This window comes from Rhinopithecus bieti, unplaced genomic scaffold (assembly GCF_001698545.2).
Source record: "Rhinopithecus bieti isolate Rb0 unplaced genomic scaffold, ASM169854v2 scaffold_64799, whole genome shotgun sequence".
NCBI classification, from domain to species: domain Eukaryota; kingdom Metazoa; phylum Chordata; class Mammalia; order Primates; family Cercopithecidae; genus Rhinopithecus; species Rhinopithecus bieti.
Window position 1 is genome coordinate 481,197 of NW_016824661.1, and position 22,763 is coordinate 503,959.

General features: G+C 40.9%; 1 protein-coding gene across 1 annotated transcript in view; it reads left to right on the top strand.

The window, feature by feature from the left end:
- The window catches only part of LOC108522363 (A disintegrin and metalloproteinase with thrombospondin motifs 16), a 110,430-nt gene extending 91,874 nt beyond the window's left edge, over positions 1-18,556 (top strand). Inside the window, exons 12-17 of the mRNA XM_017862513.1 lie at positions 8,339-8,487; positions 11,404-11,576; positions 13,357-13,487; positions 15,487-15,610; positions 16,014-16,258; positions 18,332-18,556. Coding sequence (XP_017718002.1) covers positions 8,339-8,487; positions 11,404-11,576; positions 13,357-13,487; positions 15,487-15,610; positions 16,014-16,258; positions 18,332-18,556 — 1,047 coding nt within the window. The remainder of the gene's footprint in view (positions 1-8,338; positions 8,488-11,403; positions 11,577-13,356; positions 13,488-15,486; positions 15,611-16,013; positions 16,259-18,331) is intronic.
- Positions 18,557-22,763: the final 4,207 nt, after the last annotated feature.

Below are 22,763 nucleotides of genomic sequence, written 5' to 3' on the forward strand. Positions count from 1 at the left end.
CATAGGCCCCGGGGACTACTTGATGGGGGATGGTGGGAGGGGGCAAGAGTTGAAAAACTATCCTGTATTATGCTCGCTGCACGGGTGATGAAGTTATTTGAGTGCCAAACTTTAGTGACATGTAATCTCCCCATGTAACAAATCTGCACATGTACCCCTGAACCTAAAATAAAAGTTGGAAAAAAAAGAAATATACAGGATAACAAGTTTATTACTAAATGGTAAAGAATGACAACTTCATTATGAAACCTTTAAAAAATTATCATGATACTCCATAATAATACTTTAATTCTTTCGATTTAACTTGTAATTGCATTTTTTAAATGTAAAAGACTATTGATGAAGATAGAAAGATCCTGGACCCAAATTATCACTATAAGTATTTTTGCTTTTTATGTATCTGAGTTTTGTAGTGGCATTAGTGAATATGAAATGGTATTTAGGCATTGATCTAGTACAGTATTTGAACATGCCTAAATACCATTGTTCTATTATGTTTAAATACCAAAGAAAATACATCACATCTTATATATATTCAAATGTGACTACAGACAGAAAGGTTTTAAAATGTTTACAACAATGCTAACACATGTTTTCAGGTTAAATTATTGCAGTGCCAGCTGAAGAAATGAACAGAAATAAGATAAACTTATTGAGAATAGCCCCCAGCCACCATTCATTCTGGGGCACATTGCTAATATGCTTTTTTTTCAGTTCCTCAAAGGGCATGAGATTGATCATTGAATTCTTCTAATTCATTGAATTCTGCCAGTGATCCAGTGATACAGTTGGTTTAATCCATAATACGTCATGTAATAGCAATGCTTTCAGTTTCTTGAAAGAAAATGAGTATAATGAGATATGGCGTGGAAATTCTAATTGTCAAGGACATCAGGTAATTTACTTGAATGTTATGCTGCAGATAATCATGACTTTTCTTCTGTCATTGATTACAATGGATTCTTCAGGTGGTCACCTGCAAAATTATACCTCTTTCTTAAAAGACCAACAGTCTTTTTGACGTTGCCCTTGAGCTACTGCCTGCATGAAACAGGAGCTGGTTCTCCAGGCATCCTGCTTTGTTTGTGGTCAGGTGCTACTTTTTCCGAGGTAATGTAGTTGTGATGTTCGTTCAAAGTAACCTGTATGTTCTGGTTACATTTTATTTATCTCAAAAGCACCATTAAATTAATTTCCATTGATATTTGACATTATTTTCCCTTGTATTTCAAATATAGCTTTTCCTTTGTACCGAAAAAAAAAAAAAAAAAAGGCTATGTTGAGATAGAGTAGGTTCCTACAAATTACACAGCTGAACCATGGTCCAAAGCAATAAAATGTTCTGTCCAGGGTCACCTGGTTGTTCAGTGGCAATGTGGGACTCTGTAAGCCAAAGCAAATAACTGAGGCAAATCTCAATGAATGTTGAGGTTTACTTTTCCAAAGTTGAGGATGTGCTCTGGGAGAGGGTGGGACAAAAATCACAGGGGCACCAGTGACCCCTGCTCTTTCCAAAGAGGACCTTGATGACTTCAATATTTAAAGAGGAAAGAGGCCAGGCCTGGTGGCTCACACCTGTAATCCCAGCACTTTAGGAAGCTGAGGCAGGCGGATCACGAGGTCAAGAGATCGAGACCATCCTGGCCAACATGGTGAAACCCTGTCTTTACTAAAAATACAAAAAATAGCTGGGCACTGTGGCAGGTGCCTGTAGTCCCAGTTACTTGGGAGGCTGAGGCAGGAGAATCACTTGAACGCAGAGATGGAGGTTGCAGTGAGCCAAGATCGTGCCACTGCAATCCAGCCTGGGCAACAGAAGGAGAGTTGGTCTCAAAAAAAAACAAAAAACAAAACAAAAGCAAAACAAGAAAAAACAAAAACAAAGGAAAGAGAAGCAAGGGAAGCAGGAAAGAAGAAAAGAGGGGAGAGTAGACAAATGAGGCCAGCAGGTACATTCTTTTGAAGCTTCAGTCAACACTCACTGAATCCACATTTTACATGTGAGTGGAGATTGAGGATTTGTGAGGATAAAGAAAACAGAGTCGAGGAAGCAGGCAAATATGCATTTGTCTGGGGTGGGTGGAGAGGTGAATTTTAGTCTTGTCTTTGTCCTGTATCTGTGAAGATAATTAATTCACATGGTCATGGTGAAATTAATTCATTAATTCACATGGTCATGGTGAAATTAATTCATTAATTCACATGGTCATGGTGAAATTAATTCATTAATTCACATGGTCATGGTGAAATTCAACAGAGCTCTGTTTTGGGGTAAAGATTTGGAGGCCCACAGAGAATTTCCTGGTGAGTAATTTGTGAGGGAGGCCGCCTGTGGAGACACGTGGCTTTCCATCTTCGCAGCTCTCTAGAAACAAAATGGGAGGTGGTTTTTGCACGACCCAGTTCTCAAGCTTAACTTTTCCTTTTGGTATAGTGAGTGTGAAGTTCCGAGATTTTATTTTCGTTTCATACATTGTATTTTCCTCAGGCTGCTAACAAAGACATACTTGAGGCTGGATAATTTATAAAGGAAAGAGGTTTATGGACTCACAGTTCTACATGACTGAAGAGGCCTCACAATCATGGTGGAAGGCAAAGGAAAAGCAAAGTCATATCTTACATGGCAGCAGGCAAGAGGGAGCTTGTATAGGGGAACTCTCATGTATAAAACTATCAGATCTCATGAGACTTATTTACTATCACGAGGATACCATGGGAAAGACCCGCCCCCATGATTCAGTTACCTCCTACCGGGTCCCTCCCATGATACATGGGAATTGTGGTAGCTACAAGTCAAGATGAGATTTGGGTAGGGACACAGCCAAACCATGTAAGACATCCAAGTCTCACGTGAACAGTCCCTTTTGATATTAGTCGTGTGTCTGTGTGTCATTGTCATTGGTTTGCATGTGGCCCTGTGGTTTATCAGTTTAGATGTGTGTGTGGCCAGCGGTCAGTATCCCAATGTTGTTCTTCTTGATGGGACCCTGTCTCCTCTCTCTGCTACTAAGGATGCTGCTGAGGCTCCACAGTCGTTGTATGAGGTGGTAACATAGACTGATATTTATTTCATTTTTAATGCCAAATGCTCAACTTAGTGCATTGTGTACATTTCATCCTCAAAGCAGCCCTACAGGTAGCCTAGTGCAGTCCCCACTGGACATTCCAGACCTCTTCTGGGAAAGGCCCTGGGTTCCTCTGTGGTCACCCCAGGAGAAATCCAGGGCAAGGGGCAGGGGCCACAGCTGAGATGCGTGCCTGAAGGATTCTAGCTCTTCGGTCACTGGGGACCCCTCTTGTGAAATCAAACCAGCTCTCACTGTGTGATTCCATCAGGTCCAGAGCTAGGCACTTGGCCTAGTGCTTACATTGAACCCTCCCTCTGAACTCATTCTGGTAATTTCTATCATCCCTGATTTCAGAAGAGGACACGGGGCTCAGAGCACATGGGTGCCTTCCCCAGGTCACATAGCTCGCAGAGCTGATCTGTGATGCCCGTTTGATGACTCAGTGCTGTTTTTTCTGCTTCAATACACTGCTCCCCTGCATCTGCTGCGGTTAGGTGTGACGTGCTTATTTTGTGAACAGCAATCGCCACAGGCATAGGCACTTTGTTGTGGCATCTTCCTCTCTAAGATAAAGACTTTTTCATGAGTCACAGTATCTGTCAATAAGACATAAAACTGTGATAAAGTCAGTCCTAAGAAACCTAATTGGTATTTCAGTGGAAATCTATGTGTATATTTAACACAGCATTCTTAATCTTGACCTGATGCCTCCAACCATCTATTATCGGCCTAAAATTAGATCTAATATTGTATGTTTGTGTGTGTGTGTATGTGTGTGTCTACATGCCCCTATATTTCCCACACCCCCCTTAGCAGAAGATATAGTGCTTTCTCATCAGATTCTCAAATATTTTTTGTTTTAATACTTTATAAAATTAGGAAAATCATTTAAGTATACTCTAACAGAAATAGCAAAAGATGTAAAAACTGAAGTTACTTTTGCATCGACTTAATAAATATGTATTTCGCTATTTCCTTTCTCATTACTTTTGATTGCAAAAACTGCAGTTACTTTCGCATCAGCCTAATACAAGGAATTGCAACAGTCATTATCACAGCAAAAAACTGGAATACTGCAAATGTCCATTGATAGAGGACTAGTTGGATAAACACCCCGTGGAATATTATGTGTCTGTAAAAATGTGAGAGGGTCATGTCTATATACTTCTGTGGAATGATGTACAGAACAAATTGTTAAGTGGAAAAGTAGGATGGAAAAACATCTGGGTAATATGCTGTCATTTATCAAAGAAAAGTAAATACTAATCAATAGCTATTTGCTTACATTAAAAAGAATAAACCCTAAATGCTGAAAAGCTTGTAATTATTTTAGATAACTTAAAATGCTATTAAATAATCCCTAAACATCAAAGGCGGAATGAAACATTTTGACCTAATGTATCAAATTGTTGGCTTAACCAGAATCCTAACAGAGGAATTATTTCAAGAGACTTTAAACTCCAGTAATTAGTCTGTGCATTCCAAATGGGATAGATTCAGTGGAGAAAAAAATGCTACAAATAATTTTAAACTGTTTTCAGTAATCACGTTATTGTTGATGGATTTATTTTGCTAGGATAAAGGAAGTACTAAATGTGCTTATGTTGTTAAGAATCAAGATTTTTAATATATAAAAGAGATACATATATAAAATCAAAGAAGCTAAGTAACATTTAAAATTTAAAATTAATACATCTCTAAGAACTAATGAAGTATTTTTTCTTTAAAATTAAAATTTTTAAAGATTAAATTAAAATGTAAAGAAAAAATTAAAATTAAAATTGTTAAAGAGGCTACAACCTCTTAATCTAGTTTTCTCAATAAAAGGAGCCAGAACTTCTCATGTAAATGGATGATTCCAGGCCTATAACAAGTATAAAAAGTGTAGTAGAAGTTCCTCTTCAAAGAGACTTCTCTCCCCATCTAATTAGGAATAAATAGTAACTTCCCTTAGAAGCACAATTTATTCAAAGACCCATGCTAACATTCTTAGATATCTGCTAGCCGTAATAAAGAAATCAATGTACTCTGTGTTCTTAGCTCCCACATTTTAGCCTAAATATTTGCCCTGGCATGCTTATACTGGTTCAAGCAAGCATTAGGCCATAGCCTGTTCCTCTTCCTTATTTGAAGGTACTTTTGCCTTTCTCAGCATTCCACAGTTACTTCCTCCTTCCTTTGTTCTCCTCTGCCTTTGCCTCTTTTAAGAAGTTCTAAGTTGCTAACCAATTGGGACAAAGAGAGAATGTGAGATCCCATTACAGCCAATGGAAACTGGACACTGCAGTAGGGTGGATGTGTCAGGTTATAAATGACCCTGTATCCTTTGTTCGGTGTACTCTGGTGGCAAAACTGCTGGCAAGTGTACCCTTTCTGCAGAAAGTAAACTAGCCTTGCTAAGACATCTTTTGTCTCAGTGAGTGCTGATTTTTTTTTTAACACCAAGCACCCGTTCCCCACACAAGGAATGTACAAGATGAGCCTGGGATACCTCGCTGAGTCAGAAAGCTAGAAGCCTTCCAAAGATGCCTGGCTCCTGTCAAGAGGAAGCTCAAGCAACATTTCCAAAAGAAACATATGACAATAGCATATTTTTCTTTATCTTTTAGAGAAAAGCATCATGGTTTTCCTGTACAATCGCAAACTCAGGGTACCGAGGTATTTGATGAAGGTTGTTTTTCCTTAAGAGAAGTAATTCAGACAATCATGAAAAAGAAAAATATTAGAATATTATTAGTCTTGCAACACTCAAAGATATAAAGGATCTAGGAAATGATTGTTAATGGCTGCTAAAAGCATTATTTGGGAAGCGGGGGACCTTTGCAAGTCAGCCTATATTCCCTGAACACTGAAGCATTCTAACACCAACGCTGGAGGCCTTACAGGGCATTCTGTGTGCATATACATAAAGCCATCAATGGTTCAGTCTTGCCGGAAATCCAACTCTGAACCTTACCAATGCCTTGGATCCAATTGCCTGATTGAAACAGATCTAAGGAACCCAGGGACATGTTCAATGGCATGCAGAGACGCAGCCGGCAAGATCCAGAGTACGGGAAACTCCCAACAAACAGATCCATTCCTTTATCACGTGAATTCAGGAAAAAGAGAACGTCAAGAGAGAGTTCGAATGTGGAGAGAGACATGAGGAGCATGTCAGCTGAATGCAATAAATGAACTGTGTTTTGATTGTGATTCTGTGTTAACTGAAAGAAAAAATAAAAACACCAAATTGGAATTTTGAACACTTACTAGACATTTGATGATATTAAGGAATGATTGTAGGTTTCTAGGTATGACAATGGTGTTGTGGTTATGTTTTTTAAAGTTCTTAATTTGGGGAACCCTTAGTGAAAGAGCTTTGAAGAAATGATTTCAAGTCAGGGAGTCAGTGTTGGGAGAGAGAAAGTGGACGGGCATTTAGGTGAAATGAGGCTGGACATGAGTTAATAAATGTTGAGGCAGGACTGCAGGTTTCAAGGACTCCTGTGCTATTTCCTCTACTTGTGTGCATCTTTAAATCTTTCATTAAAAAATAAGCTTTTTACAAAAACAGAAGAGTGAAAGCTATTACCATGCCAGTACCCCTTTCTGAGTCTGTGAACTTCGCCAAGTAACAACAGCAAAGTAAATCAACAACGATGTTATGATGTACATTGAGTTTGCTCACAGATTCCTGGTAAAAAACAGTGGTTCTTTGATAAACATCCTGCTTTCGAGACAGCACTCCTGTCTTCCACTAACCTGACCTCATTCTGGGGCTTCAAATCCTGTTCATCTTCGAACCAAGACAGATTTTCCCAGAAATATTTTCAGAGTCATTCAACCTACTGAAATTCTGTTTTCATGTTTCATGTCTCCTGCATTAGAAAGTTATGATCAGATGGTTTTAAGAAAGGGAAAAAAATAAACAACAATGACAAGTAGCACACACCTGGCAGCTCCTTCCTCTCTGCACAACCAGTGCAATCTCACTCCTGTCCCCGCGCCTGTTGGAGGCTGTCCAAGAGTAGGAGCCTATTCCCGGCAATGGGCTTCTCCTTGAGCCTAAGACAGTGGACTTTGTTCTACACCTGGGGGGAGGGCAGGTAGGGGTGGAAAAGATGATGTTGTTGTGCTTAAAGAAAATAATTGAAGAACTGAATGGATGAGGCTTTACTCCTCAGAATTTCTTGTTTTTAAATTGAATTGTTCTTACTTAAATAGCATTAAATGGAGCCATTTAAACTGCTATAGTATGTGGCAACACTGGTCAAATATCAGTGTCTTGATATGTGTTACCCTAATACATCATTTAATAATAGAAGTATTACTTTCCTCCTGTGAAAGTAGCCTCTCTCTCTCTCTCTCTCTCTCTCTCTCTCAGTACAAATCTAGTGGCTCTAATCTTGGAGGTAAAAAGGAACTTGACTTCAGGTCTCCCCAGCCCACAGGCCAAGTTCTTCTCACTCCACCGGGGCCAGGACAAGGGACAAACATCTTCCTTCTTCCTCCCAACAGACAGTCTGGACCTTTAAGATCTTAGAAATCCGCACCAAACCACCCAGGGAACCACCACTGTTGGACACCATGTTAAATAGTGCATAGCACTGATATGTGGTGCCGTGAATTTGCTACGTGGAATTTAGCATGAATTAAAACGAATGAGCACTTCTCTGGAGAAAGGGGAACAGATAACATCTCCAGCCTTTGTGGGGAGAGATGAAATTCCACAAGGATTGCTTCATCGACCTGGAAGCTGCGTGACCTCTAACGTGGCATCGGTTAATCGTCCCAAGGCTCTGAGCCCAGGTGCTTTGGGGTGAAAACACAGAGCACTGGCCTGAAATGACAAGGTGTTGAGCCATGCAGAGCCCCCAGCTGTGCTTTCCTACCTGAGACTCTCTCTGTTCTGAACATGAGATGTGAAAAGCACCTTGTTTTCAGGACAGGTCAGAGTTGGCTGACTTAGGAGTTAAACAGTGAGACTGAGTGTTCAGATAACACTCCTTCATTAAATGTGTTAAGTTTCCAGGAGATCAGACACTTGAAAATGATTTTTCTATTCATCTTCCCTGTATGTGAATTTATAGGAGGATGCTAGGTTTGGAAAGGAAAAAAAAGCAACCTTGAATGTACAATATTTATATTAGGGGCTACTTGAGGGTAGGGAGGCTAACATCTGCATCATTTGCAAAATTTCCCACTACTCAGCCTTACAGCAGTGGTGAGATGAACCCATCTACCTATCTGTCTGAGTCAAGTCAACTTATTTATGTTGAAAATTTTAGTGGTGCCGGGGAGGACAGTGTGTGAAATATGGTGATGAAGGCCCCAAGCCCACCCATGGCCACTGGTCAGACTGGTCTTCTTGGTCCCCGTGCTCCAGGACCTGCGGAGGGGGAGTGTCTCACCGGAGTCGCCTCTGCACCAACCCCAAGTAAGTATGCCTTGACCTCCTTCCGTACAAACGACAATTTCCATGCCGTCAACCCTCCACGCAGTATGCCTGTGTCTCAGTTCCATGCCATCAACCCTCCACGCAGTATGCCTGTGTCTCAGTTCCATGCCGTCAACCCTCCAAGCAGTATGCCTGTGTCTCAGTTCCATGCCGTCAACCCTCCACGCAGTATGCCTGTGTCTCAGCTCTCTCTCTCTCTCTTTTTTTTTCTGAGATGGAGTCTTGCTCTGTCACCCTGGCTGGAGTACAGTGGTGTGATCTTGGCTCACTGCAACCTCTGCCTCCCAGGTTCAAGCTATTCTCCTGCCTCAGCCTCCCGAGTAGCTGGGACTACAGGTGCCACCACCCGCCCTGCTAATTTTTGTATTTTTAGTAGAAACATGGTTTTACCATGTTGGTCAGTCTGTTCTCGAACTCCTGACCTCAGGTAATCCACCTGCCTTGACCTCCCAAAGTGCTGGGATCATGGGCATGAGCCATCACACCTGGTCTCAGCTCTTAATAGTAAGTCTGTGCTACGCATATGATTGTAAGAAGCACTGAGTAGGAAAGGTATTTCACTCAAGCATTTCTTAATTACCTCTCTGTGCTATAACTTAAGATGCTTCTAACTACCTGACCACAGCAAAAAATAACAGCACCAACAGTAATATTCAGGAATTGGATTTTAATCACATTTACTTGACATACCCAGGATCTGATTAAAACAAATAAATCGTAAGAAAAGTATATAGAACACAAATAAATAAGATCAATAAGAACAATTTTTGTATGCAGAAAAAAACAAATTTTTAGTTTTCCATCAAATATATTTCTCTTCACAGCAAGTGGTTTAATTTCCAGCTTCTGTAAGAAGTAAGAATGAATGTGAGGAGCATCACCAATGTGGGGAAGTAAAGAGGCTTTGATTTTTTATTTTTTTAATCTAACTTTCATTTTAAATTCAGGGATAGAGTACAGGTTTGTTACATAGGTAAACTTGTGTCATGGGTGTGTGTTGTGCAGATTATTTCATCGCCCAGGGATTAAACCTAGTATTCATTAGTTATTTTTTGTAGTCCTCTTCTTCCTCCCACCCTCCACCTTCCAACAGGCTGCAGTGTGTATTGTTCTGCTTTATATGTCCTTGTGTTCTCATCATTCAGCTCTGCCTTATAAGTGAGAACATGCCGTATTTGGTTTTCTGTCCCTTCGTTAGTTTATTAAGGATAATAGCCTCCAGGCTCCATCCATGTTCCTGCAAACAACATGATCTCTTTCTTTTTTATGGCTGCGTAGTATTCCATGGTGTGTATGTGCCACTGCAAACAACATGATCTCTTCCTTTTTTATGGCTGCATAGTATTCCATGGTGTATATGTACCACATTTTCATTATCTGGTCTAACATTGATGGGCATTTAGGTTGATTCCATGTCTTCGCTATTGTGAATGGTGCTGCAACGAACATTCACATGCCTGTGTCTTTATGGTAGGATGATTTATATTCCTTTGGATATATATTCAGTAATGGGATTGCTGGGTTAAATGGTATTTCTTTTTTAGGTTTTTGAGTAATTGCCACATACTCTTCCACAATGGTTGAATTAACTTACGCTCCTACCAAAGTGTATAAGTGTTCCTTTTTCTCCACAACCTCACCAGCACCTGTTATCTTTTAACAGTTTAGTAGTAGCCATTCTGACTGGTGTTTTTTAGGTCTGCCTTTGCCCTTAAGCTTATTTAAGATGTGTCATTTGGCTTCTTGTTTCAATACCATCTTTAAAGCATGAGCTCCCCACCCTCCGCCGTACCCCTTGGGCTGCCTGCACTTACCAGTGTTTACATGCAAATTCTCTAGGGTGAGCTGTCAGTGCCAACCAGCAAAGGTGACTGGTTCTTTGGTATTGGTCTTTGGGTCCTGGCCTTGTCACCAGAAGACTGGTGGTGGAAAGAAATTTTGGTCTGGAAAGCAAAGTCATTGAACTTCCCTCTGAGTTCCACATTCTCTCACATGTGCTATCCTGGGAAAGTGTGGTCCTCCTCAGTCAGCCCCTCCCTGTGCAGGGTGAGGACAGCTGCCCACCCTGCCTCACCACTGCAGAGGCGCTGGGCCCGGAGAGGAACAAGGACAGGCACGCCTGCCCTGCCGCTCTTGTAAAGGATTCACTCAATGGAAAAGGGAGCACAGCCTCACCATTCGTGTGCAAGAATGTGTTCTCGACTTCTTGGAAATCCACTTTTCCAGCTGGGTGCAGTGGATCCCGCCTCTAATCCCAGCTCTTTGGGAGGCCGAGGTGGGCGGATCACGGAGTCAAGAGATCGAGACCATCCTGGCCAACATGGTGAAACTTTGTCTCTAGTAAAAATACAAAAATTAGCTGAGCGTGGTGGCGCATACCTGTAGTCCCAGCTACTCGGGAGGCTGAGGCAGGAGAATCATTTGAACCTGGGAGACAGCGGTTGCAGTGAGCTGAGATCGCGCCACTGCACTCCAGCCTGTCTGGGTGACAGAGCGAGACTCCATCTCAAAAAAAAAAAAAAAAAAGAGAGAAATCCACTTTTTTCCTAATTATCCACTCGAACACTCTTAGCTTCATCTCTCCAATAAGCCTAATTTTTAAAAATAGAAGAATTAGCTGGGCATGGTGGCACATGCCTGTAGTCCCAGCTACTTGAGAGGCTGAAGCGGGAGAATCACTTGAACCCAGGAGGTGGAGGTTGCAGTGAGCTGAGATTGTGCCACTGCACTCCAGCCTGGGCAACAGAGTGAGGCTCTCTCAGAAAAAAAAGAAATCCACTTTCCCTAAGTACCCACTCTAACACTCTTAGATTCATCTCTCCAATAAGCCTAATTTGAAATAATTTAGTTAGCTACTAAAATATGAAAATTCTGACTTCAAAATACACATTCCAGGCCGTCGCATGGAGGGAAGTTTTGTGAGGGCTCCACTCGCACTCTGAAGCTCTGCAACAGTCAGAAATGTCCCCGGGACAGTGTTGACTTCCGCGCCGCTCAGTGTGCGGAGCACAACAGCAGACGATTCAGAGGCCGGCACTACAAGTGGAAGCCTTACACTCAAGTGGAAGGTAAATCTCAAACTGCTTTCGGGTAATAGCCTTGTGCTTTACTACCTTTACTTTTTAAGGAAGTACATGATTGAGAGTGTGGTGCACAAATAAACCAGATATCGCTCTGGGAGGTGAGGGTTGCATATTCTCTTCTGGAGGTTGGTTTTATTTTGCCAGCCCCACTGTCATGACCTCTTATCTAAACTTGACCAGCTGTGAGGTCAGAAATCAACACACCAGATAGAAAGCGTGTGCATAGTACAATAAAACTCATCAAAGAAGTGATAAAAAATACAAGATAGATCCTGTGTGGAAACTGAATCAGTATGTTTTTGAATTAAGAATTACAGTAGTTGATGAATTAAGAATTACAGTAGTTGTTGCTATAAGCAAGTTACCCATTGAATACTTATAATTGTCAAAGAACGAAAGAGAAATTTCAGTATATTTTAGAAAATGGAATAATTTTGAAGCATACCATGTTCAGAAAGTATTGATCTATAACTATAAACCAAGAAGTTTATTTGTGGCATGTGTAAGAATTTACTCCCCACTGGGAAAGAAATAAGTGTGTTTTCATGATTAAAATAACTTAAAGTCAGTAGCTCAAGTGGCATAATTAAGGAGAAATTCAAAGAAAACCTAATCATCTTATTGCTTGAAACTGGGAACATTGCCTGAAAAAATGACAGAAGCCCTTTGGACGTAGACAAGTGAGATGTCCCATCTGACATTCACATTCATCATCTCAGTGTATACAGTGTTTTCACGGTGTCGGGTTCATGCAGTTAGAAAATTCTGAAAGGAAATTACAAATAATTTCCCCGAAGCATGTTTGCTTGTCCCTTTACTCCTAAGTCTGTACGAATGAAGCCAGTGTGGTACAGGCCACTAGGGAGGAGAGAAAGGTAGAATGAACTTTGAAATCGTGGTTCAAAAATGTGTGTGCGTTCCTCCTGACTGCCAGTCTTCAGTGAATAAGCTCATTCATCATGGAAGCACACACTGAATTTCATTCTTAGAATTATTCAGTTGGGCCTTTTATCTTGAATGATAAGGAAAATACCTGTAGATGAATCTCGGGCCTATAAAAATTTCTAAGACAGACAAAACGTTCATCATTAATTGTCTCCTTTTTCACCAAGAAGAGAACAAAAGGGGCAAAATGGTTTCAAAAAAAAGTTCATATTAAGTATAAACCAAAAAACCTTGAAATGGATTATTTAGGAAGGAAGTAAACTTCCTATTTCTCTAGGTACCAATATTTTAAAACAATTTATTATATTTGTAGAAAACATTGTTCTCAAGAGATTTCATCTAAGTTACTCTTTTATTAGTTTGATTTTCATGTATTTTACCAAATGCATTAAGAAATTCAGTGATGTTTTTGATTCTTTTATTACATTTTATCTGTAAGAATTTTGTGTATTACTACAAAATGGTAGTGATATTTTTTGCATTTCTACAAGGTAGTAGTTAATGATACTAGTGAAACAGTAAAGCATTAATGTTGTAGCCAACAAATATTTATTGAATGCCTACTATGTGCCAAACACTGTATAAAAATCAAAGGTCTTAAAGGACACTGTAGAGTAAAATTTAATAGTGAAGCAATAAATAAATTTAAAGAAATAAAACAAAACATAATGAGCCAACCATTAAAAATGCCATTGTAATGTATTATTGTGTGGGAGTTATTTTATGGGGGAAGAAAGAAAGTCTATCTAAAATTCAGAGCAAAATGATCAGAGCTTAAGTATTTTTCTTATTTGTGTTTGTGTGTGTATTTCTTTTTAAGATCAGGACTTATGCAAACTCTACTGTATCGCAGAAGGATTTGATTTCTTCTTTTCTTTGTCAAATAAAGTCAAAGATGGGACTCCATGCTCGGAGGATAGCCGTAATGTTTGTATAGATGGGATATGTGAGGTAATCATGATCCTTCATTCATTCAACAAATGATTCCAGACAGTCTGCTTTGTGTCAGGCATCCGGTAGAGGCTAGAAAGACCGGGCGTATAAGACAAGCCTTTCCCTCTAAGTCACAGCCCAGTGGGGAGAAAGTCAGAAGAACACATTGATGACACGCTGCTTTGCAGCAGTGGAAGTGTGTGCAGAGCATAAGTAGAGGGAGGGGCCCATTCTGTCTTAGATGTGGGTCTGGGACATTTGTGGGTCTCCTAGGAGAAGGGAACATCCACATCCAAGCTAGATCTGAAAGGATGAGTTGGAAGAGGGATGTCAGGAAAATAGAGAGGGGACATGGTGGTGCCAGATGCATGGGTTGCTAGTAGCTGATTCAGTCATCAGAATGCCCAGAGGGAAAGTGGGGGACTGGGGGAAGCTGTGGGAAGGGTTGGGGTGAGAAGAGAGTCTTCAAGGCCATCTCCAAGGCTGGATGGGGATCCTGTGCCCATGTACATAGAGCAAGTATTGAGTCTGAGAACAGTGGGGCCACAGGATTCGGTTGCGGTTTGTGGGCAGTAGTGTGGAGAGTCAGTGAAGCAGGGCTGGGTGAGAGCCTGGGCCACTTTGCAACTCAGACAGAGGCCTCAGCAACATACAGCAGCTACACATTCGCTGAGGAGGGCAGGCGGACAGGGATGCAGGAGACAAGCTGGGGAAGTGTCGGCGGCTAAATGAACATAAGTGACTGATGTTACCCTTACCCTGACTGGCAGAGGGAAGGGGTGGAAAAAATGTTATTATAAACCAAGCAAAGGTGTTAGCAGATCAAATACATTGCATGTAGACAATGGGGTTTCAAATGAAGAAGTTACTCAATCTGCATATCTTATGGAGTCCAAAAACATCTTTTCTAGTTCTCACTTCCCCTAAATTATCGACCATGGTAAAGTTCAGTCATCTACTGAGATCCTTAGTATAATCATTTTTAATACATAAGAGTTAGGCTGGATGATTCCATTAAGATCTCTTTCATTGTACCTCAGCTGTACAGTCCTCAATTTTGTCTAATTGTTAATTGATGTGTTCATTATTTTATTGTATTTAGGTTTCTTAATGATACAGTGTCATAATCCCTTATTTGTAACTCTGAAATCCAAAAAGCTGTGAAAATGGGGGGGGGGACCTGAATTTGTTTGGTGGCAAAGCCTTTCCTGAACTGATATGAGACTATTGATTGGTTTTATTTATCTCACTTACTGTAAATATATAGGGCTTTACTATGGAAACATTCATGAGTTAATTATGGGATGCCACCTAGGGCCTTGTGGGATTCTCATATGCATTACATACATAACATCTATTACCTTTCTGAAATTAAAAAAACACTCTAAGTTCTGAAATACATCTGGCCCTGTGAATTTCAAGCCAAGAATTGTAGTTATTTTGCTTCTGAGTGGATTTCTTTTTTTGACATATAGAGCCTATTCTCTTTGTTAGAAAGTGTAATACAAACGAACATCAGATAAATTTTAAAGAGCTCCTAAAATTCTAAGGAAGTGAATAAATATGCCCTTTATGTAATTACTACTGAGGAGAATTTCTGTGTGTCATCTGCTCCTTCTCTGTCATTGCGTGAGACAATTAAAGCCCACAATGGCATATTTTGTTAGAACCTTGTGTAGACACATTGCTTGTCATTGCACTAAGCCCTTTAGGTCAGTCTGAAATTCACCCATCACTCCAACATGACAACCTATAGATTTAATTTAGGGCCACTTGTGTAACAATACTAAAGAGGACAGGTGACGATTCACATTTTAAAAGCTTCCTACATTTTTGAAGGGTAACACTGTAGCCCCGCTGTGCACATATTAGGTATCCAATAAATATTTGTTAACTACCCTACGTTGGTGAAATTTTCAACTCTAGTGGGGAAGAGGTTTCTTGTGTGAGATTGGTGACAGTATTGCTGTGTTGTCCTTTCTTTCATGAATGACATGTGACCTCGTGGGCCCTCCAGAGAGTTGGATGTGACAATGTCCTTGGATCTGATGCTGTTGAAGATGTCTGTGGGGTGTGTAACGGGAATAACTCAGCCTGCACAATTCACAGGGGTCTCTACTCCAAGCACCACCACACCAACCGTGAGTACTTTAGAGGTGCCTGCAAGCCTTGGGCAAAGAAGATTGTGACTGAGGCTTCCTAGCAGAGGAGCTTGAGGCGACAGTGAAAACAGCAGGCCTACCTTCCACTGCCTCACTTCCTGCCTCAGCTAGCGCTTGGCTTCTCAAGCCTCTTGCTTTGATTGGAAGTGGTTGCTAAGTTATTTGAAATAAAATTGTTCTTAAGAAGAGTGAACATCACAGGAGCTCTGCTCCTATTAATAAAAAGCAGTCGGGTATGGTTCTAAGGTGACTGGTCACCAGAACACATCTTCCCCCAGTTCCAAATGTGGATTCTCAGGTTTTGTTTACTGAGGACTGGGGTTGCTTAGAGATTCTGCCTTATGGAACGACAAGCTGTATCTTCCCCATTTCCTTTATCTAGAGTATTATCACATGGTCACCATTCCTTCTGGAGCCCGGAGTATCCGCATCTATGAAATGAATGTCTCTACCTCCTACATTTCTGTGTGCAATGCCCTCAGAAGGTACTACTTGAATGGGCACTGGACCGTGGACTGGCCCGGCCGGTACAAATTTTCAGGCACTACTTTCGACTACAGACGGTCCTATAATGAGCCCGAGAACTTAATCGCTGCTGGACCAACCAATGAAACACTGATTGTGGAGGTAAAGTCCAGCCTCTTGGTTTTTGGGCTTAGATTTTGGGGGTGTTCTGGTATTTGTGTAAATTCATGGCTGTTGGCATAATTTTAAGAAGAATGTAAACAGTTATAAAAAAGAGTGATCTATCCATAGCTGGAATGGGGCAGCAGACTTGTTTTTATCATCATTCACATTTTGGTGTATGATTACATTTGTATTTAAGTGCTCACCTGTGTTCCCATTTGGGGGTTTTAGCAGTAGATGTTTGCAGAAGTCTTCTTCTGTCCTATAAGCTCGACAGCTGTGAGAAGTGGCCACTGTTGAGGGAGGGAGGTGGGCTCTGACTTCGCCTGTGTCTGGGGTGGGATCAGCATTTCTGCTGTGTTCTGTGGCAACAGGAGAAGAGAGCCCAGAGGCGAAGCCCCTTGCTGTGTGATGACCTGCCTGTGTCACAGCATTGACCTTGGCTGGCCACAGCTCTGCAGTCACATCAACCCAGTGTCCAGTGGGTGGTTCACCTCCTGAACCGAGCAGTTCTCTTTACTCATGAATGCAGAGGCTTGCAAAATATAGTCAGATTTTGACAACACCATCTATCACATGCAACTGTGCAGATGGCAGTGGTGGGCAGTGGACATTCTAACTCCCCACCTTGCTATGTTTCTGTGCACAGTTGAAAGAAGGTTCTTGGTTCAAAAGTTGCCCCATCGACCTACACGTTGCTATGGAGGTACAGCCACCTGGATACTCCCACTTGTTCCCTGGGACTGGCTGTCCTATTTCATCCTCTTGTGTCTTCCTGGGAGATGCCTCCCCTGGCAGTCGGGGTGTGGTTTAGGTGGAGCAACTGCTGCATCTCCACAGGTCCTACTTCCATCTCCTGTCCTGCCCCTGAACTCTTTCATTCTACCCCTTTCTAAACATATTTATCCTGAATTCTTTCCTTGATCATGTCTCCCACCATCTAAGGCTTTTAGCTTTAACAATCAGAGAGAAAGAGAGATGCCTCCGGGTTGAAAATAAGTGGGGCTTGTTAGGAAACTGTTCTTAATGGAAGAAGAGTTGCAGAGGATCAGAATGTCAGGGCTGGAGAGTATCTCAATGACCTTGCAGTGCAACCCCCTGTCCTGGGCTTATACCTGTCCCACAACATCAGCACCACTGAGACTGGAGCTGTGTCATCAGGCAGAGGGTGGAGCATGGGGCCAGGGTGCTCAGGGGAGGGTGAGATCTTGGTATACATGAGCATCGTATCAGGTTGCCATGACTCTCAGGTGCAGGCATGGGATTTATGTCAACAGGTTATGGTGAGTTTTCTAGAAAAGTCTTCTAACCAAGATTCAAGGATCTAATACATTTATGAGAGGAATGGTGGCTGGTCCATATGATTGGGTTTCAAGCTAGGAAATGTAGAGTCCCAAACCCATTCCATGCCCTAAACTATGACTCAGTGATCTCCTTTACTGATAAAACACCTTTTCCCGCAGACTTAACGGGTCCCTGCCAGTAGGCAAAAGTCTCCTTCATCTCTCCCAGTAGAAAGTCCTCTAACTTAACTTTGGTCAGGCATGGATCATATCTATTGCTGTTGAAATGTCCTGGGTTATCTGAACTCACCAGGAAGTGTGATGACGCTTTGTAGGTCTCTCTGTCTGATTTGCTCAGATGTGGGGATTTGCAGAGGATCCCAAAGAAACACCAAGGGAGATAGTCAAATGCTCTTGTTAGGCTGTATCAGATTATCACATGTACCCCCAATATATGTGTATCTATTATGTATCAATAAAAAAAATGATAACCTAAAAATGCTTTTTCTAAGCTGCAAAAGTGTTTGAAGTTTTACATGTAGGCATACACTAACTGTAAGGAGAAGGGTACAAAGTCTAGACTTTTTTTTACGTGAGCTTGAATCTAGATGGGAGGGTTATTCCTGTTCCAAAATTTTATGTAAAGTTTGGATGATAGTCTGAATTTATTTTATCATCATCATAAACTTTTTGTTGATTTATTGTTATTTTAAGTAGTCTAAAGCACGTTAGCATGTATTTGCTGGTTTTGCATTAATTTGTTTTATTTTTCCCCTTTCTTATTTTGTAGCTGCTGTTTCAGGGAAGGAACCCAGGTGTTGCCTGGGAATACTCCATGCCTCGCTTGGGGGCCGAGAAGCAACCCCCTGCCCAGCCCAGCTACACTTGGGCCATCATGCGCTCTGAGTGCTCCGTGTCCTGCGGAGGGGGTAGGTCCCTTCTAATGCTGCTCCTGGAGGTAGCACATGAGCCTTCAGCCATGGGGTACATTGCACCGGCCTTTCTTGAGTCCTAATGAGTAGCCCGGGCTTCTTCCTGCTGGTAGCAGTGACATTCCCAAGGTGGGGAGTGGTGGTCCTGAGTGTCGCTTGTCAGCCTGAGCTGCCTTTTCCAGTTTATCTGCTTCAGTGTGTGACTCTGAGGAAGTCAACAGATGCATTGGTTCCTATTTTCCATCTAATTTATGATTTTGTTAATTGAGATGAGTCAAATGAAAGTCACTGTAATTATGAGATACATCATGTTGATGGTGAGAAACAGACACTTGCATGGAAAATACATTGTCCTAAAGTGGGTTTTTTGATCTAACTAATCTTGTTCAAAACGTTTCCTGGAAAGAGCTTTGCCTGCAAGTTGTATAGTCAGATTTGCCCAGAAAATAAAAGAATATTTTGAAAGTTGCAATGAAAACATCAAGAAAAAACATGTCAAAAAGAACTGCACGTGTCAATCGAGTGCCTTGTCATCTTCATACCATAAACAATGGAAGCTCACATTTAAATCATCAAAGCTACTTCCACTTAAAGAAAGTTTTTAGCTAGAGCCAATATATACTGACTGTCTGATATAAATAGCCACGAGTAAATATTTGCAAGCTTAAAACAATATAGTAAATTCTATCTGATATTTATAAAATACACAAGTTTCCATCTGGCCAAATGGATTTCAGCTTTGTGCAATCCAGGTTTTAATAACTAATAAGTTAATTTGACAATATTATGTTTAAGTAAAAGAAAATGATTCATAAATGAGAACTGGCATAAAGTAATAAGGTAATGAATGAACAAAAATAAATAAAAATAAATGTGTATATTCTCAATAGTTGCTGTAAATAAATAAGATGAAGAAACTAAAGGAAAACTGAGAGATTAACAAAAAACTTAAATAGTCCTAAAAGTTAACACTATGTGCTTGACATATGTTCATTCTCCCCAGTATGAACTAAGGATGAAATAGTTAAATTATGGATGCTAGCAAAGCTAATGACTCTGAATGAAATACTGTCTTAGGAAAAACATGACTACCTTCTACACAGAAGGATAGCAAGCACATTGCTCTAATAGTGACCAGAGAGAAATATGAAGGAAATCTCACACTAGTGATATGGCCCAAGTCAGCCACCAGTTTACTTTATTTAGGAAATAGTGGAACAGAAGGACATTGTATGCTCTTCTCTCTGTGTGACATGGAACATTCCTAACCATATGTATTCTTCCTTCCTTTTCCTTCTGATCTTATAATCATACCCATGTTTTTGTGGATTATGTTGAATGTACTTGATTTTACCTCTTCCTATTTAGGATCTTCTAATAAACAATAATTGGTTAGGATAATAATAGAATCAGAAAACTTCATATTTGTGTAAGGAAAGTATGAATTTTTGAACTCTTTCTTGTACATTTTCATTTGGTAAAAAATGTACGATGAATTCCACGGAAACATCAGTAGAGAATGGCCAGTCAATGATTCTGTTTCAATCTACCAGGTTCACTGGTGTCTTTCCTTTGAGCATCAAGCATTCAGAGGAACTCTTAGTTTTCTCAGCTACTACCAGGCTACTCATCTCAGTATCCTGAAACACTGAAGGAATGATTAGTGTATTTGCAACTCATCTAACTATCCCTAAGGAATAGAGAGTTTCTGGGGGAAATCAACCCAAAATCCATTCTCAAATCACTTTTCTAAAGAGCTGCATTATAGAGCCAGTGAGTTTTGTTTGTTTTCAATTTCAGTGGAAAACAGGGATTCTCAATTCAACAGCTGGATGGAGTTCAGGATGTCTGTACTTTCCCACCTCCTGTAGGATAATGCTCTATGGTCTTCCTGGTAAAAACCTGACCTCTTCATAGGACAGAGACTCAGAACTTAATCAAGGCACCCTGTCACTGGCCATGCTTGTATTATTAGGAAGAGGAACACTTGCAAATGGTATACTGCAGGGTTTGAACTATAGTCAATCCTCCTCTGTTTTTGTAGATGCATAAAACCACAGCCTTTCTCTCCTGTTCTCTCTCTTTCCTTCCCTAGTATCCCCAGAATTACTTTCTATACAACCAAGATGAAAGTAAGAAACACATTATTGCCATGTATTGAGCACCTACTATGTGCTTTCACATATATTATCTTGTGAAAACCTTTGACAGGGTAAGGGTAGAATGACCACAGGTTTGGGGCAGCCATATCAGATTCAAGTCTTGTCTTTATCAGGCCACATTCCTTAGAAATTTTGAACCTGCCTTTTGTTTCACGTGTCCGTGTGAAGAGACCCCCAAACAGGCTTTGTTGAGCAGCAAGGCTGTTTCTTTCACCTGGGTGCAGGTGAGCTGAGTCCGAAAAGAGAGTCAGCAAGGGTGGTGGGATTATCATGAGTTCTTACAGGTTTTGGGATAGGCGGTGGAGTTAAGAGCAATGTTTTGGGGCAGGGGTAGATCTCGCAAAGTACTTTCTTAAGGGTGGGGAGAATTACAAAGAAACTTCTTAAGGGTGGGGGAGATTATAAAGAACATTGATCAGTTAGGGTGAGGTAGAAACAAATCACAATGGTGGAATGCCATCAGTTAAGCTATTTTCACTTCTGTGGATCTTCAGTTGCTTCAGGCCATCTGGATGTGTACGTCCAGGTCACTGGGGTTATGATGGCTTAGCTTGGGTGCAGAGGCCTGACACCTTTCGTGTCTGTGAAGTGAAAAGACTGTATGAATATCAATGCCTGGAAGCAATCCTTATTATCATTAGCAGGTAACTTGGTTCAAACAGGTTTACTGACTCCCACTCTTATGTCACCCCACCACAGCCAAACTGCTACTTAGCTTGTTACTGATGTTCACATTCTTTAACAAAGATGATTCTGTCAGGGAAGCATAACGTGTTCTCTGACTTCCTGTCTTCCTTTCATAATACAGCTTCTACCTGGCAATGGGCGTTGCAGTCCATTGAACGTTAGATTGAAATATCAGCAATGAGGAGGCGACCTCACACATAGGCGGTGTTCACGTTTCATGGCCATTCAGGGTGAAAGCTGATCTTCTTCAGTTCTCGTATTCAATTTTCCCTTGATCTATGTTTGGGGGACTTGTAAAATTTCCCCCAATAGTCTTAACTAAGATAGTTTATTCACTGAATGTTAATTACAGTGACTGCTTATGAGATAAGGGCTTTTATATCCCAAGACTTCGTTACTCAATTTTAAGTGGTTATTTTGATTAAGCAGTTTATCAGAATTTACTGTCTCTGCCTTGCTGAACTTTAGGATTTCAGGAGTTGATATCTGATGACATAGATCCTTTAAAACTAAATCCTCAATTACTTTAAGTGTATTAAATGCTTCATTAGTTGTATCCTGTTGGAGCCTTCTAAATTTCAAAAGTTAAATCAGATTATTTAAATTCTGCGGTATCTGAAAATAGCATATTTTAACTGCTTGGATGATTGATATTGGAGGCTGAAAATCCAATATGAGTCTCATTCCCAGTTTTTCAATTTTGTGAGAGAATAATTAACTTTGCCAGTGATATAATTGTAATATAATGGGGAGCCGAGCAAGAAAACATGAGGCAGATGAGAACAGAGGTAGCCTTTATTGGGCTGGTGGGCGAGGTTCACCAATCCCCTAGGAGGAGGGCCGAGGAAGTCGCGCTCGGGGCGGGTATCAGGGGGCCTTTTATAGGGCGAGGTAGGCGGGGTTTGTAGGTTTCAGTTTCTGAGGAATGACGTGTCCAGGAGCTTGTGGGGGGTTTTTGGCGGGCGCGGGCTTTTTTCGCGCACTGAGAGTCTTAGCAGGAAGTGAAGGGCGGGAAGTCCTAACAAAGGGCCTGCCATGCCAGGTGATACCTCCATGTTGGGTCTAGATTCCTACCTAACAATAATAACCTTTGATTATTGTTCTCATTTCTTAGAAGATTAGGTCAATGCATCACCTGAAAATTCTTGACCTGATTCCCAAAGGAAAAGGGAACGTATAGATGCCATTTTCATCTTATCTGCATATTTTATAAATTTTAAGGCTTCTACTTGCATAGACTTCTTGATGTTCTGAATTTGAAACTTTTAAATCATCTTTTTCTTAGCTCTCTCTTTGAGAATTTAAGGGTCTACAAGGGGCAGTTATGGAATTCATGAATGGGAAGAAGATAGCTGGAAAATTTCCCCCACCTCTTGCTTCACTCCAGAAACACTACTTCACATCAAAAGAGGATGGATAATTCTTTTTGATTTAAAGAGAT